At 23.6% G+C, this 20,569-nt stretch overlaps 3 protein-coding genes and 1 long non-coding RNA gene across 6 annotated transcripts; 1 reads left to right on the top strand and 3 right to left on the bottom strand.

The window, feature by feature from the left end:
* Positions 1-2,587: 2,587 nt before the first annotated feature.
* LOC112594764 (DDB1- and CUL4-associated factor 8-like) lies at positions 2,588-7,126 on the bottom strand. Its single transcript, XM_025339736.1, has 10 exons — positions 6,789-7,126; positions 6,484-6,653; positions 5,051-5,249; positions 4,821-4,990; positions 4,516-4,765; positions 4,194-4,444; positions 3,546-3,735; positions 3,142-3,472; positions 2,810-2,940; positions 2,588-2,751 (listed from the first exon to the last, which is right to left on the bottom strand). The coding sequence occupies exons 3-10, from the start codon at positions 5,243-5,245 to the stop codon at positions 2,617-2,619; spliced, it is 1,653 nt and encodes a 550-aa protein (XP_025195521.1). The 5' UTR covers positions 5,246-5,249; positions 6,484-6,653; positions 6,789-7,126; the 3' UTR covers positions 2,588-2,616.
* Positions 7,127-9,019: 1,893 nt separating this feature from the next.
* LOC112594693 lies at positions 9,020-10,842 on the bottom strand. Of its 2 annotated transcripts, XR_003114666.1 has the most exons (3): positions 10,828-10,842; positions 9,648-9,900; positions 9,020-9,329 (listed from the first exon to the last, which is right to left on the bottom strand). It is a non-coding gene; the product is annotated as an uncharacterized LOC112594693 (long non-coding RNA). The 2 variants fall into 2 exon arrangements; XR_003114665.1 differs by lacking the exon at positions 10,828-10,842 and having other exon boundaries at positions 9,648-9,916.
* Positions 10,843-13,420: 2,578 nt separating this feature from the next.
* LOC112594822 lies at positions 13,421-18,918 on the top strand. 2 transcript variants are annotated; one of them, XM_025339837.1, is made up of 3 exons: positions 13,421-13,495; positions 15,462-15,967; positions 18,725-18,918. In XM_025339837.1, exons 2-3 carry the CDS (start codon positions 15,598-15,600, stop codon positions 18,874-18,876), a joined length of 522 nt encoding a protein of 173 aa, XP_025195622.1. In that variant the 5' UTR covers positions 13,421-13,495; positions 15,462-15,597; the 3' UTR covers positions 18,877-18,918. The 2 variants fall into 2 exon arrangements, with proteins under 2 accessions (XP_025195622.1, XP_025195623.1); XM_025339838.1 differs by lacking the exon at positions 13,421-13,495 and adding an exon at positions 14,469-14,487.
* Positions 18,919-18,981: 63 nt separating this feature from the next.
* LOC112594821 (ejaculatory bulb-specific protein 3-like) lies at positions 18,982-20,291 on the bottom strand. Its single transcript, XM_025339836.1, has 2 exons — positions 19,843-20,291; positions 18,982-19,314 (listed from the first exon to the last, which is right to left on the bottom strand). Exons 1-2 carry the CDS (start codon positions 20,033-20,035, stop codon positions 19,109-19,111), a joined length of 399 nt encoding a protein of 132 aa, XP_025195621.1. The 5' UTR covers positions 20,036-20,291; the 3' UTR covers positions 18,982-19,108.
* Positions 20,292-20,569: the final 278 nt, after the last annotated feature.

The raw sequence follows: 20,569 nt of genomic DNA, 5'->3' as shown, positions 1-20,569 counted from the left end.
TTTTAAACTCTAATAATTTATGTAAAAAGCTTAAAAAATTGTATATAAGGTTTCTCATATTATTTTTAAACCATAATGAAATTTTAAAATTATTAAGATCGATTTTAATTTATAGAACTAACTTATTTTCACCATTCTTTGATTTACTAGTATTTATTTATAAGTAGGGCTAGGATGTTTAACAATTTACTTCAATATGCATGTGTTTACGCTTTAAAAAATTACCAAATATGGAATTTTACTTTTTTTTTTTAAAAATATAAAAATATATAAAACTATTTATGTTAGTCATACTTTAAAAATTTAATTATTCACTAAATACATTTTTATAAATTATCAGATTCATAGGAATAAAAAAAAACTGGTATTAAAATAATTTTTTAAAGTTGTACTCGTTATAAATTAATAAACATTGAAATTCAATATTTTAAATTTTGTATTAACTTTGAGTATATATGGATTTATGTAATTTCATTTTATTACAACGATTAAATTATTCTTATTACAATTAATGCAATGTTTTAGACAAAAATTAAATTGACTTACTGTTATACTAAAAAAAAAAATGGAGTTTGTTTAATAGCAATATAAAAATATAATGAAATATACTTAGTAATATATGCCGATAGACCGGTTTTTCTGAAAATCATTTTTCTCATGCAATGGTTTGTCATTAAATTCAAATTTAACAAATAAATTATGTATAAAGATTTGATTCAATAAGTAGGTAGACCTATTATACAGCAAATCAGTTACCTCTTTCTTCTTTTTTTAAATTATGTTAATAGTTAACATTAAAATATATTCAGTCTTTGAATCACTCAATATCTAAATTTCAATACCACAAATTCACAAATTGAAAATAATAACAATAAATAATAAATACTTTTTCTTAAATGTAAGTATATAGTAAATTTATGAATAATAGATTTATTACATAAACTCCTCAGAAAATAATCAAATAACCTTTTAGTTTAATTTTTAAAGAATAATTATTTTAAAATGATACCCTTGTGCACACATCAAGTATGCGTAATTTAATAATTTATAAGCATAATTATTTTGATTTAAAACCATTAGTTACAGTCAACTGGAAACTGATCAGTTATGTTATTATCATTGATTTTGTTTTCAGTGCAGTAAATTTTGTAACGGTTAAATTGATTCATAAACTGAAGTTCACAAAACTTTGTACTTAAATAGTTTAAGATTCAATTTTTTAGTTTAGATAATTAATAAATAATGGTTGAAAAAACTTGAGTAAAAAATAAACCTATAACAAAAGGAATTAATAATAATTAAAGAACGAGTAAAAATTACTCGTTGCACATCAATATATGTCTTAGTTAAGTTTTCTGTAAGTATTAAATAATCTTCATTTCTTTAAACTTTTTTGTATAAATATTTGTATACTAACTTTGTTATACAAGACATAACATAAAAACTAGATAATTTTTAATTTTGATAAAAATGAGATTTTTTTTAATAAAATTTTTTTAAGAGTGTTGTTAAAAACAGACTTGAGAGAGAATAGTACAATATGTATTGAAATATTCTTACAGTGTTAAAAAATAATTTACAAATTTACAAATATAATACCTAATAATATGGGTAAATTGTACAAGTTAATAAAAATTTTTTTAACAATTTTATACATGAATTCAAGTCTTTTTTTCTATAAGATAATAACCAATATGAAATGCTGTGACTGCTGCGTGTGTAACAGTCGCTGTACACCACAGTTCCATTAATTTTCGTCAATCCCCCACTTAATGGCCTAACAAATTTATACAAATGGTGTTCCGAGTGTTCTGACTAAGCTGCACACCAAATGGTGTGTATTACATAACTTCAATGAATTGTAGGAGTAATATTTTTGAGTATATAAGTGAAGATAAATTTTTTTTAAATTAATATAATATTAAATAATAAATTATTATTGTTAAACTTAAATTGTATAAAAATTGAAAATGCATTTTTACTATTTATCTGTATTAGTTTATATGGTGTGCGCATACTTGCACACCTAAGGATCATAGTGAATGATACAACTTTAATTTTTAAATTACAATAAATTCATTAAATAGACAAAAAATTTGTAATTAAAAGTCCATCATGACCACATGATGTCAATGATAATTTATATATCATATTAAATTTACACTTTAAACCTAAAATTAAAAATAAATACAAATTGAAAAAAAAAATTAATTGTAATCTATTTTATAAAATGACTTTATTCTTATCATTTATATAATATTATATACATAACTATATTTAAAAAAAAAATGTACATTAAAAAAAAAAATAAATAAAAACTTATCATCTAATTGTATGGTAATTATAAAATGTTATTGATAAATTATTATTTTTAATTTTAAAAATGTATTCACCTATTGTAGTTTTAGCTCTTTATTATGATGCAATATATGAAATTTTCCGGAATAAAATAGGCTCATTAATATTTGTCAAGTTTAAGCTTTATATGAAATACTCATTAGAAGTTTATTTGAATAAACCTCAGTAAATTCAATTTATAATAACTAAAATGTAAGATTTTTAAGTATTAAATAATAATGAAATATATATTAAAATGTTTAATATTACATCATAATACTAATTTACTATTTTCTGAGATTTTTTTTTTTTCAGTCGTTGAGATACATTTAAAGGTTCCCATATTTTAATAGTTTTATCCAGACCACTAGTTGCTAAGGTTGGTATATGTGGATGTGCTTCTAATACATTAACCTAATAACAAAAAATATTATAAGGAATATCATTTTCAGAGTAAAAACATCAATCTTACACTTCCACTTTTATCAGCATGTTTTCTTTGAACTATAGCTTCTGTTTCTTTATTCCATATATAAATATATCCACTATCTGATCCAGATATTACATAATCACTTCTTGGTCCATAAAAATTGACACCTTTAACTAGATCCAAAATAAATTATATTTTAGTAATTTATGTATAATTAATATTTACTGAAACAAATATCAAAACATTTACTAAAATTATAAAGGGAAATAGCTAGTAATAAGAGAACGTTAAAGTAAAAACTTGATTAATAAAAATTATCACTTTGTGAAGCAACTATTAATATATATATTTTTTTATTAAAATAAATTAAATACTTGTCATCCTATTTAAATGGCCACTATAATTGTGTAAAACAGAATTCGAACGACCATTAGCATCAAATAAATAAATATCATCTTCACTGTAAGATGCTAAAATTTCAGTTCCACAATAACTATACACAGCAGATGTAATATATGATAAATATTGTAAAGAAGACGATGCAAAACTTGAAATATCATCCTCATCATAGTCAGAATCAACATTTATGCTAGCACTAGCACCAATGTCAGCAACATGAACAGCACCATTATCACTGCTATCATCACTATTATCAGTACCATTAATAGCACTGTCTTCAGTTTCATTAATAATACTATAACGTTTCTGTAAAATATTATTTCAAAATTTTTAAAATACTAATAAGTTTAATTCAAATATGTTCAGTAAATCTATTTACTTTTTCTGTTTTATTATTTTTTATTTCACGACGGAATTGTTTAACTGGATCCACACTTATTTTTCTTTTATCATACATTCTTACATATTCATCATCACCATTTACAATAAACTCATATGGTTTCATAGGATTAATGTCAATACAATATAGATGCATAGAAGTACCGTGCACATTTTTGACATGTAGTATACTAATCAATAGAATAATAGACATATAAATTATATTTAATACATTTTCTAACTAAGCTTTATTAGGGTTTAATTAAGTTTTAAATACAGGTTAGTAATTGTTTATCATTATCAATGACTATTATTTATATTGTAAAATATTTTAAAAACTTAAGTATTTTAGATATTAACTAAGTTTATAGTTTTAAATAAACAAATTAAAGTGATACTTCTTATAAATAAAATTAAAATTTGTTTAATACTTAAAATTAATAATTTTTTTTTTTTTATAAGTTTATTATTTTCACATTTTTAAAATAAGGATTTATATTATCTGATTATTTAAAAATTAATAGTTGGTAATTCACCAATAAACATAATGAAGATATTACAATTTTAGTACTGCATATATATTAATTATTTATTTTGTAAAAAAAAAATATAGGTACTATTTAAATCATCAAACATTTTTATTTCTTACTTGGTAATCCTTTCATTTTCAGTAATAGGAGATTCACGAATGTCTATATTTTTAACAATTCCGTCATTTCCACAACTAAGAACTACATATGGTGAACCAGGATGTACACCAACTTTATTGCAAGAGGTATCATGACGTGCTATTATTTTGCTATAAATAAAATCATAATTATTTATAGCAGATAATACAACTAAGCCATCCCGGCCACTTGATACAATGTGGGTACCTCCAAATGTATTGACAAATTTAGTCTATAGAAATAATAATTAACAGAGTTAAAATCTTATATGATAGAATATAATAAACTAAAAAATTAATTTACTTGAAAAATATTTCCCGTATGCAAACTACTGTAATTAAGTAAGCACTTTCCATTTGACCAATTCCATAAACATACTCTATAATCATCTGATCCACTAGCCATAACTTCACCACTTTTATTAAAATCTAGTGAATTTACACATCCTTGGTGGCCTCTTAGTTTTCTACTCAATTTGAGTTTTCGCACACTAACAGCTGATTGATAAAACTTATAACTCCACTGAGAGCGGCAGTTATAATGGCCAATTTCCCTAAACAAAATCTAAATTATTTTATTAGCTAAATACAAGACATTTACCTTATAACCTGTTATATAATTCTTTAGGAAGACACCAATAACTGGACTTTAAACGATGGTTTTTCATTTTAATATGCCTTTGTTTGGATAATTTAAATCTCAATGAATGTATTGAACTACGAGATGAATCATCATCTGAACGGTCTAATTCATCAGAGTTGGTTAATAATGCATCACTCTAAAATGATAAAATTAAAATTAAAATTAAATTAATTAGGTAAGGACTTTGAATACTTACATCACTAGATCTAGAACCAAAATTATTTAAATCAGGATGAAAGTCACTATCCGAAGAATGATCTGTTCTGAAGTCTGGAATTTCAATATCGGGTTCATAATGAAAGCCATGACGATAACCCAAATAATGGTTGAAAAAAGGAGATGAATTGTTATTGTCACTATCTGTTGATGAATCGGAGTCTGTATCAGACATATTTCTATGGACATTAATAATTAATAATTAATGTAGAACATCGGTAAAACAATTCTATATTAAATAATAAATATACCATATTATACATTTTAAATCCAAATAGTCTAATAACTTGGATTTTATAATCACTAAAATCTTGGTAATATTATATAACCTAATAAGTTGTACAATATGCCAAAAACAAAAAATTAGCAAAAACAAAAATGATTTTTTTTATATTAATTATTGTTTGTGACTTATTACCTAATAATGTTCAAATGTATATTTAAACTTTTAAAAATAAAAAATAAATTAAATTAAATTAAATTGAATTTTAATTTTAATTCCAAAACAATAATCTTTATAATCACTAGAAAAATAAATACGGGTTATTGTAATCTGTTTTGCTGATTTTTTTATGGAACTTTTCTTATTAAACTATTTAAAACAAACAAAAAACAAATCAGATTTTAAACATTAATTAACAAAGAGTAAATCTAAGTAAATGAAACTTAAAATTTAAAATACTTTCAGTATATAACATAAAATTTTATCTTTGGAATATTTGATACATTAACTTAAAATAAATTTATGGTTATCTTTGATATTTTATTTGTATTCTATAATAACAAGTAAATTCTTTGTAATTCGAGCACTTCTAATGTCTATGATTAAAACATACATAGAGTGCTAGACAATAATGTAAAAATAATAAGACACTGGAAAACTGCCTTTTGGATGTTATTTTTGCAAATAAATAAATTATTATCTACAAATATCTAGTATTAAAATATAAACTTATATTTAGATTTAATAATTAACCCTACACATGATATAAGTTACTATGATTTAAAATAATTCTTTATTTATTTTAAATAACTATACTTTTATTAAAAATTACAATTTTTAAATTCATTAATATTTGAACTTAATATATCTAGTATTTGTTTGGTAATCTAAAAAGTTGTTTAAAAAATTATTTAAATTAAATTTTCTATAAGAATAAGCATTTAGTATTATAGTGGTGGTTTGATTTTAAAATATTTTATTAGATAGGTAATAACAAATAATAATAATATTAATTACTTATGACTAATCAGTAATCACAAGTAGTTTATTTGAAAGTAATGTCAAATTCTTTATTCACATAATACCAAGGTATAACAGAGTATAGTTGGCAGACAAAATACAAATTTACATTTCTAATAGATATTATAAAATAATAAAATAAAATATAAATTAATAATATTATTACTTACAAAATGAGAAGTAATAATAAAGTACAATATTGTGAAAATTGTTCTCTGAGGCGAGCCCAATTGTAGTATAGCAATAAAGGCGATTTGGATTACTTTCAAGACAATAACATGTATCGCCACGTAAAATTATTCTCAACAATTTGGTTGTTGGTTATGGCAATCACGGAAATCTAAATCATTACATATTGCAAAACTTATGGCACATTAAAATAACAAAAACATATACGATAAGACATAGATATTGCTGTGTTAAGTACATCTCATTGATCGAATATCTTTAAAATTAAAACGTAATTCGTACTTACTACTTAATATACGGAAATAGTAATACGGTACGAAAAATCGAAAACAATATTATGTCAGGTTCTATTGTAATGTAGGTAGTAGGTACTACAATAGTACAATATCAGTGTTCAACTAATTTTCATATCACACATTCACACTATCGTAGTACCGTCTATCAGAAATGGGCTGTAGGTAGTCTGTAAAGTTACGCGAAAATTTATAACAATGAAAAAATAACCCATTATTTTACCACAACTACAGAATAATTAGAAAGTAGAAATGAGAAAAAAACACTTTTTGAGGCTTTTGAGCACTCAAAATTTTTCAATTTGTTGAAATATCAGTGTATCCATTAATTTATCAGAAATGCAAAATTATTTTTGTTTAGTAACACTGATTTTCCAATGTAACTTACATTTTTAATTGTTTGCAAAATTTTCGGTATTACAGTTTCACTAGAAAAATAGAATAATGGGAAATATATTTTTACCGCTAGCACTGATATTCCAACAGGTATTGCAAATTTGTGTACCCCATAAGAACTCGTGTTAAACTCATTTTGTCCTTTCTGGTTAATGCCGTTAATGGTTTTTCTGTGCCACAAGTCACAACTCTACTGTTGAATGTTAATTATCTTTTATCCAATACTTATTATAGAATAATATTATGTCGATATTGATTTTACCGTTTATATATTATTTCCGATATGCATTTAGGACATTTAGGTAAAACAATATTTAACAATTTATATTATATAATTTGTATGTACAATATTATGTTAATTGTGGATTATAAAAAGTGGATAAAATTGAGCTCATTGTTGAGTGTTATATTTCACAGTATTTTTTTATTTTAATATATTAATCAAAGATGCTGTAGGTAAAAAATTGGTAACATTGAATTATAGCCTTTATTTAAAACGAATGAGCTTTCTAATTAATGAAAAATGATTTATACCGTATTTATTTGAATAGTTCACTTATGCCTGCATTGCATTATTTATGCAATTATAGCAACGTTATACGTATTACCTATTATTTATTAATAATTAAATTAGTTAGTAAGTATAGCCCGATAAAGATAGATAATGCAGTAGGTAATATGAATTTTATTACGTAAATTATTACTAATTTACTATTGTAGTCATTAGAATTTCTTAACAATCAGTAGCTGAACACACATTTACCAAAAAAAATTGAATTCGACTTGAGATTATTTTAAATATTTTATTTGTTAACATATAAGTTTTTGTAACCACGAATTAGGTAGTTGAATATCATAATTGACTTATAATTAGGGCTAGAGACATAGGATATAGATATATTCAATAACCATTCAAAACATACCCTATAATATACATAGAAATGTGTTAAGTGCTTGAAATTTAAAGCAATCATTTTTATTTTGCATATGAGCTCTATTTTTCTTTTAAATGCATATTTTGTTATATTTTTATTTTTAGTACATATTTAACATATTTTGTTAAAAAATAATTAAAACAATGCGTTCCCATAAAGAATAATTTTTTATACATACTATACAATATTCAATATCTATTAAATTTTTCTTAAATTTAAAAAAAAAGGATTTAAATGATTAAATGATTAAATATATCTATTGTGTGTCTTCCCAATAATTATTAATGCATTGTGAAAAATTTGAAGCCAGTGATAAGAAATATGTCAATTTCAGTCAGTTATTGTCAATTGTCTGATGGCAATTTGTTTTTGTCTGGCATTAATATAATTACTAATTAGTATTCGAGACTATAGGTTCAGTTTTGTTGTAAAAATTAAATTTAAAATGCCTTGTTTAATAATAAATACATTTTTAATTTTTGGTTTTTTTAATGAAATATTAAAATGGTACATTCAATTACACCAACTTAATACACATTATTTAAAAAATATAAAAAGGTTTCGCAATTGTTTTTATAGTTTAGATTTTTACACTCACATAATTAAGTTTTTTTCTGTATTTTTTGTGTTTTAAATATCATACACATAATATAAATTTAAAGAAATTTAAATCAAATTTGATATAAAACTTATTACAAGAAAAAATAATTTTAAGAAATTCATTATTTAACTTAATTATTTCATCTTTTAGATTTTAACAATATTGTAATATATTTTTAAAGTTTTGTACATTTTATTTTACAAAATTAGTTTCTACTTTTGATATTATTTACGAGTCTAAATTAGATGAGGTAAGGATAAAATAAACAGTATAACATAATTAATAGTTATAATTATTTAATAAATTTTATATTAAATGTTTAAAAGAAATAAATACATATACTTAAAATAACAAAAAACTAGACAGTAGAATAATGTCCTTCATTGCGATGAATGTCTGGGCCTTGGGATAAATCCTATTCTTTCTTGTACAACTTCTTGTTTGGTTTTTATGTTACTGTTTAAAAGAGGACCATAAAGATTTTTTTGTTTTTCTTCTTTAGCTTTTTTAATAGTTTCATAGTGATTTTTGATATCTGCAAATTCGCTTAAATCTTCAATCCTGAGCTCTATTCTTGTGGGATTTAATCTAATCATTATTACCTAAATAAGTTAGAAGTGTTAATTATTTTGAAAGTTTTGACACAGAGAAAACTTATTAACTATTGAGCCATACACAATTTAAATTAAATATTTTAATCATTTAATTTGAGATATATATAAACCAAGATAAAAATAATAAATAACTTGGTAGATTTAAAAACTTGAAATTAATAATTAGTACTTATTAATAACACAATATAATTATTAAATTATCAGTTTTACATTAAACTAAAATAAATACAAATTATACTATTGTTCTGTTAATTAAAAATTAACAGTCAATTAAAACTAGTAACCAAAAAAACAATATTTACTTACACAGTTAATTAGTCGCTGTTGGTGAATATTTACTAGTCACTGACGAGTGACGACTAACTCTACTGTAAGATTTTGGATAGTTGTACAGCATACGCTTTGAAATAGACTCTTCGAGTTAAAAAATGTATCAACTTTCGTTCGCAACTAGTTATGAGTTTATAACTTATAAAGTTATAACTTAGGTATCGTAGTATCATTCGTATAATAGAAATGTAGATAATATCGTTGCTTATGGCTTATACTGCAGTGCAGTCTGCAACAAAACGTATTTTAGTTTTTTTTTTGTTTTTCAGGATTATCAAAAGATGTAAGTAGTATTATCATTTTAGTGATAACAGTGTAACCACGAGTACAAAAACGGCATAAAAACTTCACGAGGGAAATATTAAACGAGACGTATAGTATATATATTTGGAAAAGAAATTTTGCATTTATACCGTATCCACACGGACACGGCACCCACAATTGAAAATAAAATTAATGATAAAGAGTATTATGGCCGAGTAGATTGAGCCTACCGCAGGTGCCCGACCATGGTCTAAGAACAAATTATAATATTTCTTAAGAGGACGTCGTACCCGCATATGTTGTCTCCGTCTTACAAATGCGTAACATGGCAAATAGTAGGTACTCTCAAAAGATCACGTTTAGCTCCTTCAGCTTGAAAATTAGAATGAATTGACTTCTTTTGAAATTTAAAAGTGAGATTATTATCTAGGGCATCTCATAGGCTTTTTATTATATTTTAATTTTAAAGCAAGTTATGAGTATTTTAAAATTGTAAATTGCTTGCACGTCTTAAAACACACATAACTCGCTTTAAAATTAAAATATAATAAAAAGCCTATGAGATGCCCTAGATAATAATCTCACTTTTAAACTTCAAAAGAGGTCAATTCACTCTAATTTTCAATTTAAAGGAGTTAACCGTGATCTTCTGAACGTAATATTTGCTATGTTACGCATTTGTAAGACGGAGATAACATATGTGGGTACGACGTCCTCTTAAGCCAGAATTAATAAAGTCGTTTCTTGTGGCTGCGGTACGTCTCGGACTGCCTCATACACACGATCATTATAAAGAAAAAAAATGCTTAAAATGCAAGAGAGAGTAATATAACAGAATACTGGCCACGGTAAAATAAATATATATTTATTCATAATTATAACTGAGGTATACTTGGTACATTTACGCTTCATTTCGATGACCCGGTTCGCAGAGATCTATGAACGCACCGGTTAATGAGCGGTACTACTCGTAATCAAGGAGCCTTACACGGGTTAAAAGCGGGAGAAATATTTTAAACACAGAACTGGTCATCCGAAGACAGCAATTCCACAGGTGTGAACGATGGAAACGGAGTTGAAGAAACACGTTATTCACAAAGTGATAGGATCGAATGAAAAAAATTGATTTTATTAATTGGCCAGTGTTCTATTTACGCACTAGTATATTTATATAATCAAGTGTGTCAAACAGTATGCGTCGACGGTGAAGCGAAGAGAGGGTGCTCATTTAGTGTGGTGGTGCTATCGTTGTAAAATATAACACCGACCAGAGGAGGCTAATATCTATATTAGCACTGTATGTCTGTATGTTACGTAGATTACGTTCTGTAAGTGTATGGTGTAATTTCTAACGTTATAAATGTTACTTATAATATTCTATTAAGACATAGTTATATACTTATATATAGTCATATATATTATATATACCTATTATTTTTATAAATATATTATGTAAAATAAAAATTTAAAAAATGATCGCGCTGTAAAACTTTCTAAACAGAGGCTACCTTTAAAATAAACTAACTCACAGGTTTTTCTAAACTTATAAATCTATCTACGTATATGTATATCGTATATAAGTATATATATTTTACACAGTCAATATGGACAACAATCTATAATCATCATATTCATAATAATCTTATTAATAGCAATTATAACTACAGATTTTATTCTACGACACAATTAATAACTATTTTTTATCTAAATTTTTTAGATACCTAGGTATTTAGTAGGTACTTCTTAATAATAAACAATAATTCATAAATTCATAAACAATATATAGTACTAGATACTTAATTATTTTAATAAAAGTTATTGTGGTATGTTGTTAGAATTTTATTATAATACCTAGTAATAGTCAAACTGACTAAGTTTGGAAGTAATTAATAACTACCTAGGTTATTACTGTTATTAGTTTATTTTGTTTTTTACACAAGTTGCATGGTTGCATCCTACCTATTATCTACATAAATAATTTAAATTTTAAATTTTTGAAAGTAATATCAGATAATCGATTGTGTAAATTACCTAACTTTTACTAATTTTTGACAGTGTTATAAATACTTGATTAACCATTTACATCAGCGATAACTATAATACTATATCAACGTCATAGCTTAGTTGATGTTCGTCCATAAAGGATTCCACTGCCCGCGTCATTTAGGTTTATATAAGTATATAACACCCACTACTTATTGTATACTCTTGTATTTTTGATGTTTGATACATTTATTATAAAATATATACACTTTCGTCTGTCAAATATAATTCTTATAATAACATCAGAGTATCAGACCCTCGAGCCTCATATAGTTTCATAACTTTAAAATGGCTCTACGTTCACAAAATTTACATTTATTAATATTAACAATTTTAGATGTACAGATAATTTTGTTTTTTTAATGCGCATTTGTAAACTTTGCCCGAAATGTTATCTATGTTAAAAAGGTAGGTATGATGTAAACTGCGCTCGAATTTTTATCTATATTAAAAATATGTAATGTACCTAAACTGCGCCCGACAACTTAAGCTGTACCCTGTTTGTAAAATATACAAAACTTTTGACTTATTAAAGTCTCTATGATAGTGCACTTTTTCAATCAAATCACAGAAATTTAATTTTCATCTAGAAATACCAACACTTTATCAGATAACTATTGCATTCTAAAATAAACAAAAAAAAAAAAAAAACGTAAAAAGTTACAGAGTTTATTTAATCAATATGATAGTGGTCAAACTCAAATTAATTTATATGTAACAACGATGTATTATTATTTGTAATATTTTTAGTTATTTTACTTTTTAAAATCGTATTTTTTTTTTTTTTAATTTTAATTATTTATATTATATGGTTGTAATGAATTAAGTATACATTAAAAATAATTTTGCAAAAATATAGCTATTAATTTTTAAAATTTTACTGGGCGCAGTTTACACGTCACCTTTTTACACTTGATAAAACTCGGGTATAATTTACATATGTAATTTTGGGTTTATCTGTATTTTGGGCGCAGTTTATAATCGTCGTTTTTAATACTATAAATTAAATTATATTAATAACTTTTTGTTTCATTGCAAAATACGATACAAACAATTCTACAAAATTCATGAGTATATTCTATTAATTAAATAAAATGTTAAATGTATTCTAACAGAAATTAAAAAAAAAAATTTAATAAAAAAATAACATTAATTTGATTTTAATAGCTACATATTATATAAGTGTCAAACTGCTATTGCTGCAAGTATATCAATTATTAGCATTATTATTTTTCATGCATTCCCATTGCTTTTTATATTTTAAAATAGCACATGCACATTATTTACAATTTCACAATAGCCACAGCATTGTTATTCTAAATCAATCAATTATTCTAAAGCGTATACATGGACAATGGACATACATTATTATTTTTATGCGTCAACTAAATTAAATAATTAACTCTTATCTATAAAATAATTATTTTGTCTTTCATTATGATTTCTAACCGTACATATGCGCCAGTTCATTGTACATAACATGACAAGCAACGTTCAATTTTTCTTCTTCTAATTTTGTAAGTAAAACAACATATATTTAAGAGTAGACGTAGTATACATATTAATAATTGTCAATGTATTAATAAACATATTATCGTATATGCATTAATAAAAATAAAATTTGATTTTAGTTATACTAGAATTACTTGTGAAAATGTAATATTTCATTTACATAATATTATGTCGTATTGTTATTTAGTATAATCTTTAATACCAACATTGTTGGTAAACCAACATTACAAATATTCTGGTATCAATATTTATAGTCAACTAGGAACATTGAAGAAAATTCACTAATACCTTTATACTATTCTTTGGAGACAAAAAATTGAACTAAATATTTTAATCACACATACTTTTTTTTACCAATGCTTATAGTTGTTATCTTAAATAAGCCAATATCATTAACTAACAAACAATTATCATGATTAGAAATAGTATTAAACGAATTAAAAAAAAAGTTTAATTTAACCTTAGTTTATAAAAATGTCTTGATTGTTAGCTTATTAAATATCAGCCAAATTATATAAAATAATATAAAAACACTGAAGTAATAATAGTGACAACTCATTCAAAATGTTGTGGTAATTTATATAAGTTAGGTACTTATCGTATTATACATATAATTATCTACTTAAATATATAGAATATCTTGTTATTTAAATAGTAAAAGTACAATTTGTTGTTAATCTGTTTTTTAGTTAATACAAACGTTCGATTGTGCAGTAATACAGATTCATCTGAAACGATTTAGTAATTTAAAAAAAAATTAATACTCTTTATGATTAATAATTATTAAGCTATAAATTCGAAGAACAGAAATTTAATAATTATATTATAATTATTGAAATTAAATTGCATTGATAATACACTATTTTTCAAATATCACATCATAATATGCATCGTAGTGATCAATATTACTAAATTATTTTTATATTAACATGTTTTGATTTCTTAAAAAATCTGATTTTCGTTTTTTCGTTGTAAGCTTTACGTATATTTGTTGTTTGTAAGTGTGATTGAATTAAAAAAAATATTTCAATGCAATTATTTGTAATTTTAAGCATTTTTATTCATTAAATACAATTAAAGTAATATAACAATATTCTACATCAATATTATTTTATTTTTCTATTTTTTTTTTGTTTTTTTTTTTAGTATAAAACATTGCTTTATAGTTGCAATAATTATTATTTGAAAATATCAAGTCAATATTTTTAAGACCTATATATTATTATGTTGCATTGCTGCAATCCTTGTAATAGTTCTTTCTATGCGTTGTTTGTGAGAATTTTTATAATTGTAAATTTTGTTTTAATAATTTAAAAAATAAAGTTAATTTATTATTAGAATGTAAAGATCATTATGTATATTATACAAACGTACGTTGGTTAAACACAGTTATGTTAAGATGGTTCTAATGACTCTATCCTTTCAATTAAGATCGGTTCGCCATTAATATTTATTCGGTTAATGATTTATTTATTATCATGAGAATTAAATTACATTTCTATACACATAATAATCAAAATATTCATTTTTAAAATTAATTCATCAAATGAAATGTTTGTATTTTATAATATTTCCATATTATAAAAAAATGATCTGTTATTCCAGTTATATTCATACATTTAAACACTATATGTAATAGCCTAGCTAACAAAGTAATATTTGATTAAATTGCCCATAAAAAAAAAAAGAGTAATTATCTTGAATTATTTGTTTGGTTCTAAAAAAAGAAATATTTAGAAAATGAAAAAATAAATGCTACTCAAAAATTAACATAAAATTATACATTTTATTACATATACCATATACATACAGTTGTACAGTATAACCAATATTATGAACCATAGTTTTTTGTTAGTTCAGCTACTTTAAACTGCTGTAGTCACTAAAGTATACTTAAAAATGTTAATGACTTTATTTTCCTCACTTTATAATAATTATAATAACTGAATTTTCTGTGTTGGTTTTTGACAGATATGGATTATTATTAGTATTGTGGAAAAATAGTACACAATTCACACACATTTAATATAAATAGTATACATGTATTATAATACAACAATATTTGCCAATAAGTCAGCTCCATCAGCAGAGACGCGCCACATCAAACATGTCAGCGTTTTGCTTGAACTCATTGATCTTAATGACCGTGACCACGGTTATGGTGACAAACGCCGCATTAATCGAGAGCAATTACTCTGATGACAGACTGGGCATAGAAAATCATCTGGTTAAGAGGGACGCCGACTATGACGGAAATAGTGTCGAAAGCGACGAAAGTTTTTTTTTTAATTTCTCAAATTTTTTTGGACAAGAAAAATCTGATAGTGAAAATGATGATAAAAATGATGTAGAAAATAAACCAGATTTCATCACCACTTTCGACATACTTAAACTTTTGGACGAGAAATACGCTATGAAACAATTCTATTGCGTCATAAATGAGGATCCGTGTGATGCAGTCGGATTGAGGCTCAAAGGTATGACGTTTACACTAGTGTAAAATAAAGTATACTTAATGTACAGGTAGTCACTTATAATTTAATTACTGTTAACTCTCGATTATCAGCGAAATAGGTAAGGTGGCGTGGCAACCACAGTTAAGCAAATTCCCACGTTGAGAGAAAAATTGTTAACAAAAAAAAGTATCTCAAGATTAGGTTTAATTTTAAGACCCTTGGGTAAGATAAAATATTGCATTGCAACACAGCTTTCTAGGGTAAGTTTTAAAACTTGAAATTTTCTCTTTTTTTCTATTGATTTCTTATATTATATACTTGTAATGTATATATAATTCTTAAAGTTTCAAAAAACCACGGTAATACGTAAAGTAGATTAGATTATATGCAGATACTCGAGAATTTACTGCAAAGTGTTATAACAGGATACTAACTACTTATTATAAGTCTTCGATTTCAAGAGAAAATTAAGATTAGTCCAATATTCTGAAAATTTAATTGTGTATAAAAAATTAAAGTAACTTAATATAATTAAAGTAATAATTAAAAATAATGGACTTTACAGCCGTCAATTCTGTCTTAATTTATTTTTTTTTTCCAATCTTTTTTATTTAGTTATATCATCAATTATTCTTATTGTTCTAATAGTTGTAACAGATTGAATAAATAAAACTATAAACAAACAAACAAAAGTAATGGAGTGTTTCAATTTTTTTATAAGTTTCTAATTTTGGGATAAATTGTTATTATAAGATTAGGAACCTTTAATCCCTCATAAAAATGATTATGTGGCTTTACGTATACTATTTTTTTTTTAAATTTCTAACATTAAAAAACTAATAAGGAATTTCATATTACATTTTCAGAGTTTAGGTGTTTAAAATGAATAATGTTAACTACAAAATAAATTTCAAATTTTCATAAATTTTGATAAATATTGTAAAAAATTTAAACTTGAAAGAGTAAAAATTGAGTTAATATATTTTTGATAGTAATTTTTAACATATTTTCAAAAAATTTTAGATACTAGAAACCTTGTATTATTTTTTTGTATATTTTAATACACATAATCGTCAATTTAAAAAATTTTACTGCTCAAAACGTGATAACAAATATCAAAAAATAAATAAATTTACATAATCATTGTAGTTTTAATATACTCGTCGCTTTATACAGAATCTAAAATTTAAATTCTTTAATATTAAAATAATTATATTTGCCTATATTTAACTCCTTAAAAATTATTTCCATTGAATTCTTCGGACTTAATAAACTAGTAAGAGCTTCATAAATAATTTTACAAAAAGTTTTTAAATAAAATAAAACACGAAGAAAAATATTAAAACTATAAATATTAATTTTGAATATTATATTGTACGTTGTATATTTGCTTGGAACATATAATTCAAATTTATTTAGCTAACATAGCTTTATATTAGACTGATAAAAAAAAAGTTAGTGCCTAAAAAATTCGATCTAAAATAATTATTTTTGTACAATTATTATTGAATAAATCTAATTTTCAAAGATCTATCATTAAAAGTTCTAAAGACCAATGAAATTAAACATAAACTTATTAGTATACTTATTTAATATTTAGTAAAAGAAAAAAAAATAATAAAATACTTTAAAAATGTAGTTGTTTAAAATTTAAAATATAGAAATATTTATATTTAATAAAAAGGTTATATAAAAGTAAATTACAATGTATTATTATTATTAACAACCTTTAAATTGAGTGAAATAAGTTCGTGTTAATTAAATTAGTTAATTCTACTTATAAGGTTGATAAATAAAATACATTTAAATCCACATTAAAATAAGGATTTTTAGAAGCTATTAGTCAATTAATTGCATTTTTTAAATATATAAATTATATTTATAATATAGTATATAAGTTATAGAAGTCAATAAATAATTTTCTTTTTTAAAAGTTCAGGTAAAAAATTATCTTTCATTAGTTAAAAAAAAATTCTGTTATCATATTCTGTTATAATATTCTGTGTAATTAAAATAGATACTTAATTATGACGACAAATGTCTAGCATTTTCACAAAATATTTATATTATCATCGTATATATATAGAAATATTGTGACTCTTTTATATTATTTCTAGTCATTTGAAATTTGAAATTTGTTTTTAATTTTATTTCTATAAATGTCAATAAAAATTTCGATTAGTTAAACAATTTAACAATTTATTACTAGATTTCGCATAAGTTTTTCGTATAGATATGTAAAAATATATAAAGTACATATTCATAATTAATTTTTATAAACATTCAAGTTCAAATTTGGACGAAATTACATATTTTAACAATGAATAATGATGGTAATTATTTTCTTATAATTTAAAAACATTTTTAGTTTTCATATTTTAATCGCACAATGATATTTTCACATGTAATGTTTTCTACAAAAATGAATTTAAGCTATACTATATTACTATAGTAGTAATAATTAAATGACTTTACCTTATAGCAAAATCAAACCACATAAAATGAAATATACCTAGTGGTATAGACTAATAGATCGTCTTTGCTCAGAATTGTTTTTCGTGTACAAATATATTTTTGAATAAAAATTTAAAATATCCATCTGACAGTGACCCACTCAACGAAAACTATAGAGCAGTATCCATTAAAAAAAATCTTTTTTAATATGTCTTTGCGAATTTTACCTTTTTAAAATCAACCCTTATTTGTTTTCGTTTTAAGTACTATCATAAGTATCTAATTAATAATATTACATACTTAAAATTTTATTTTATTTTCTAGCTAGTATACCCGAAGAAATAAACAGGGACTGCGAACGCTGTACCTCAACAGAGACAAGCAATATTCGAAGAATTTTGAATTACGTGAAAAAGTACTATCCAGAATTTTGGAATCGTGTCGAACCAATTTATAAAAATAAAATGACTGTCTAAATTACTTATATCGTAAAACAATACATAACAACATAAATAACATCACATTTTTCATAAATAATTAATATTTATTTTAACTGAAACATATAATTATATCTATTTTTATAAGCATATAATTAAATTATATTAAAATAGCTTAAATAGGGAGAAATACATCATATTTTGTTTCTTACTAGTTCTACTACAACAGAAAGTGCCTAGGAAAAGTTTAAAAAATAATTATTTAAACGGATTAATGTTTAGCAGCAGCTGCAGCCTTTTCTGTATCGAATTTTTCGAGATTCTTCTTATATTCACCGGTTGGATCGTATTTGGAAGTCAAACGATTAAAGTCATCAGAACGATTCTTAATCAAAAACTTAATCACCTTTTCTGATCTACTTTTTTGAACATCTGTACATTTGCTACAGTCAGTTTTTAATGCATCTGGTAAAACTCCTGTAATTCAGACAAAAAAAAAATATATATATATATAACTCCTAAACATTACTATGAACACACAAAAAAAAAAAATTGATATTACTAAGAAAAAATTAGAATAAACTACATTTTACATATATACATTCTTTTATTTATTTCTAAATATTATACAGTAATTCGGTCCAGATAAATAAGAATTACAACACCTGGTGAAAGTGTTATCTAACTGAGTCAACAAGGTCTTATTGATATAATATATTTAATGTGAAAGTAAAAATCGTAGTAATCTTATAAATAAAAATAAAAGTATTATTGTTAGTGTCTTTATTGATCTTTTAAGGTATTTTCATTAAGTATATTATATTATTATATAAATATATCAACGTACTCAAGATGGTTATTTGGTTAGATGAATAAAAATATGTTTATAGATATTAAAAATTTTAAAATATAATCAAAGATAATTTAATTAATTTCATTAATTGTAATTATATAATTTAGATAAAATAAATTAAAGTAAACAATACGCTTGTTCTTATGACTTACTCTTTAATTCTCGGCCTTCGTTGGTACAATTTCCCTCATCAAGCAAACACTTGATGTAGCTGGTTAAAATTCTGTTGTTGTTCAATACCTTGTCCACGTCAAAGTTGTCGAATTTGGTTGTGTACTTTTCTTCCGCTGATGTGAAGTAAATCAACGATACGATCAGGACAAAAAATAAGTTAAGGTGAGCCATTTTTATCCGTTTCAACGAATAAATATTCTTAAAAAATTAGTTTTGGTTAAATCGGAAATATTTGAGAATACTAAGTGAGGTACGGATCTGCATAGCCTTATATACCATTTCCATTCCGATCAGATTAAAGAGAGGAAGTAAAAACAGTTGAGCTTAAGTGGGAGAAATATACCGGTTTTGAATAATATGTCCATTATTGCATTTAAGTGTTAAATAAATTTGAAAAATATACTGGAGTATTATAACAGGCTGCACAGACAGTAAACAATTTTAAAGTAAATTCGAAGTCAATTAATTAGAATTTATAAAGTAAATCTACATATTATTTATTAGATATGCCATATTATTAAATATAAGCAATTAGACACATTAAATACATTTGATCTTACATAACTAATTAATAATTTATTTTGTGAAATAAGTAATTAGTATAATGATTATTGATTAGTAATTATGCACTTTTCATCAAATATCTTTTTAATTGTTTTTCATTGGTGCAATTATTTTTTATTATCATTTTAATTATTTTCGAGA

The sequence above is a fragment of the Melanaphis sacchari genome, unplaced genomic scaffold, assembly GCF_002803265.2.
Source record: "Melanaphis sacchari strain LSU unplaced genomic scaffold, SCAv2.0 Contig23_pilon_pilon, whole genome shotgun sequence".
Classification (NCBI taxonomy): domain Eukaryota; kingdom Metazoa; phylum Arthropoda; class Insecta; order Hemiptera; family Aphididae; genus Melanaphis; species Melanaphis sacchari.
The sequence above is the reverse complement of the archived record's forward strand: the minus strand, read 5'-3'. Positions and strand labels throughout refer to the sequence as shown.

Bases quoted from the DNA above. Each gene is read 5' to 3' on its own strand.
- LOC112594764 (XM_025339736.1), bottom strand. From the start codon at position 5,245: ATGTCTGATACAGACTCCGATTCATCAACAGATAGTGACAATAACAAT. The intron at 3,736-4,193 runs GTAAGAAATAAA...TCTATTGATTAG, and splicing joins GAAAATGAAAGGATTACCAA to TATACTACATGTCAAAAATG. The intron at 2,752-2,809 runs GTAAGATTGATG...TTTTGTTATTAG, and splicing joins ATGCTGATAAAAGTGGAAGT to GTTAATGTATTAGAAGCACA.
- LOC112594821 (XM_025339836.1), bottom strand. From the start codon at position 20,035: ATGGCTCACCTTAACTTATTTTTTGTCCTGATCGTATCGTTGATTTAC. The intron at 19,315-19,842 runs GTAAGTCATAAG...TCTGAATTACAG, and splicing joins CGAAGGCCGAGAATTAAAGA to GAGTTTTACCAGATGCATTA.
- LOC112594822 (XM_025339837.1), top strand. From the start codon at position 15,598: ATGTCAGCGTTTTGCTTGAACTCATTGATCTTAATGACCGTGACCACG. The intron at 15,968-18,724 runs GTATGACGTTTA...TTTATTTTCTAG, and splicing joins AGTCGGATTGAGGCTCAAAG to CTAGTATACCCGAAGAAATA.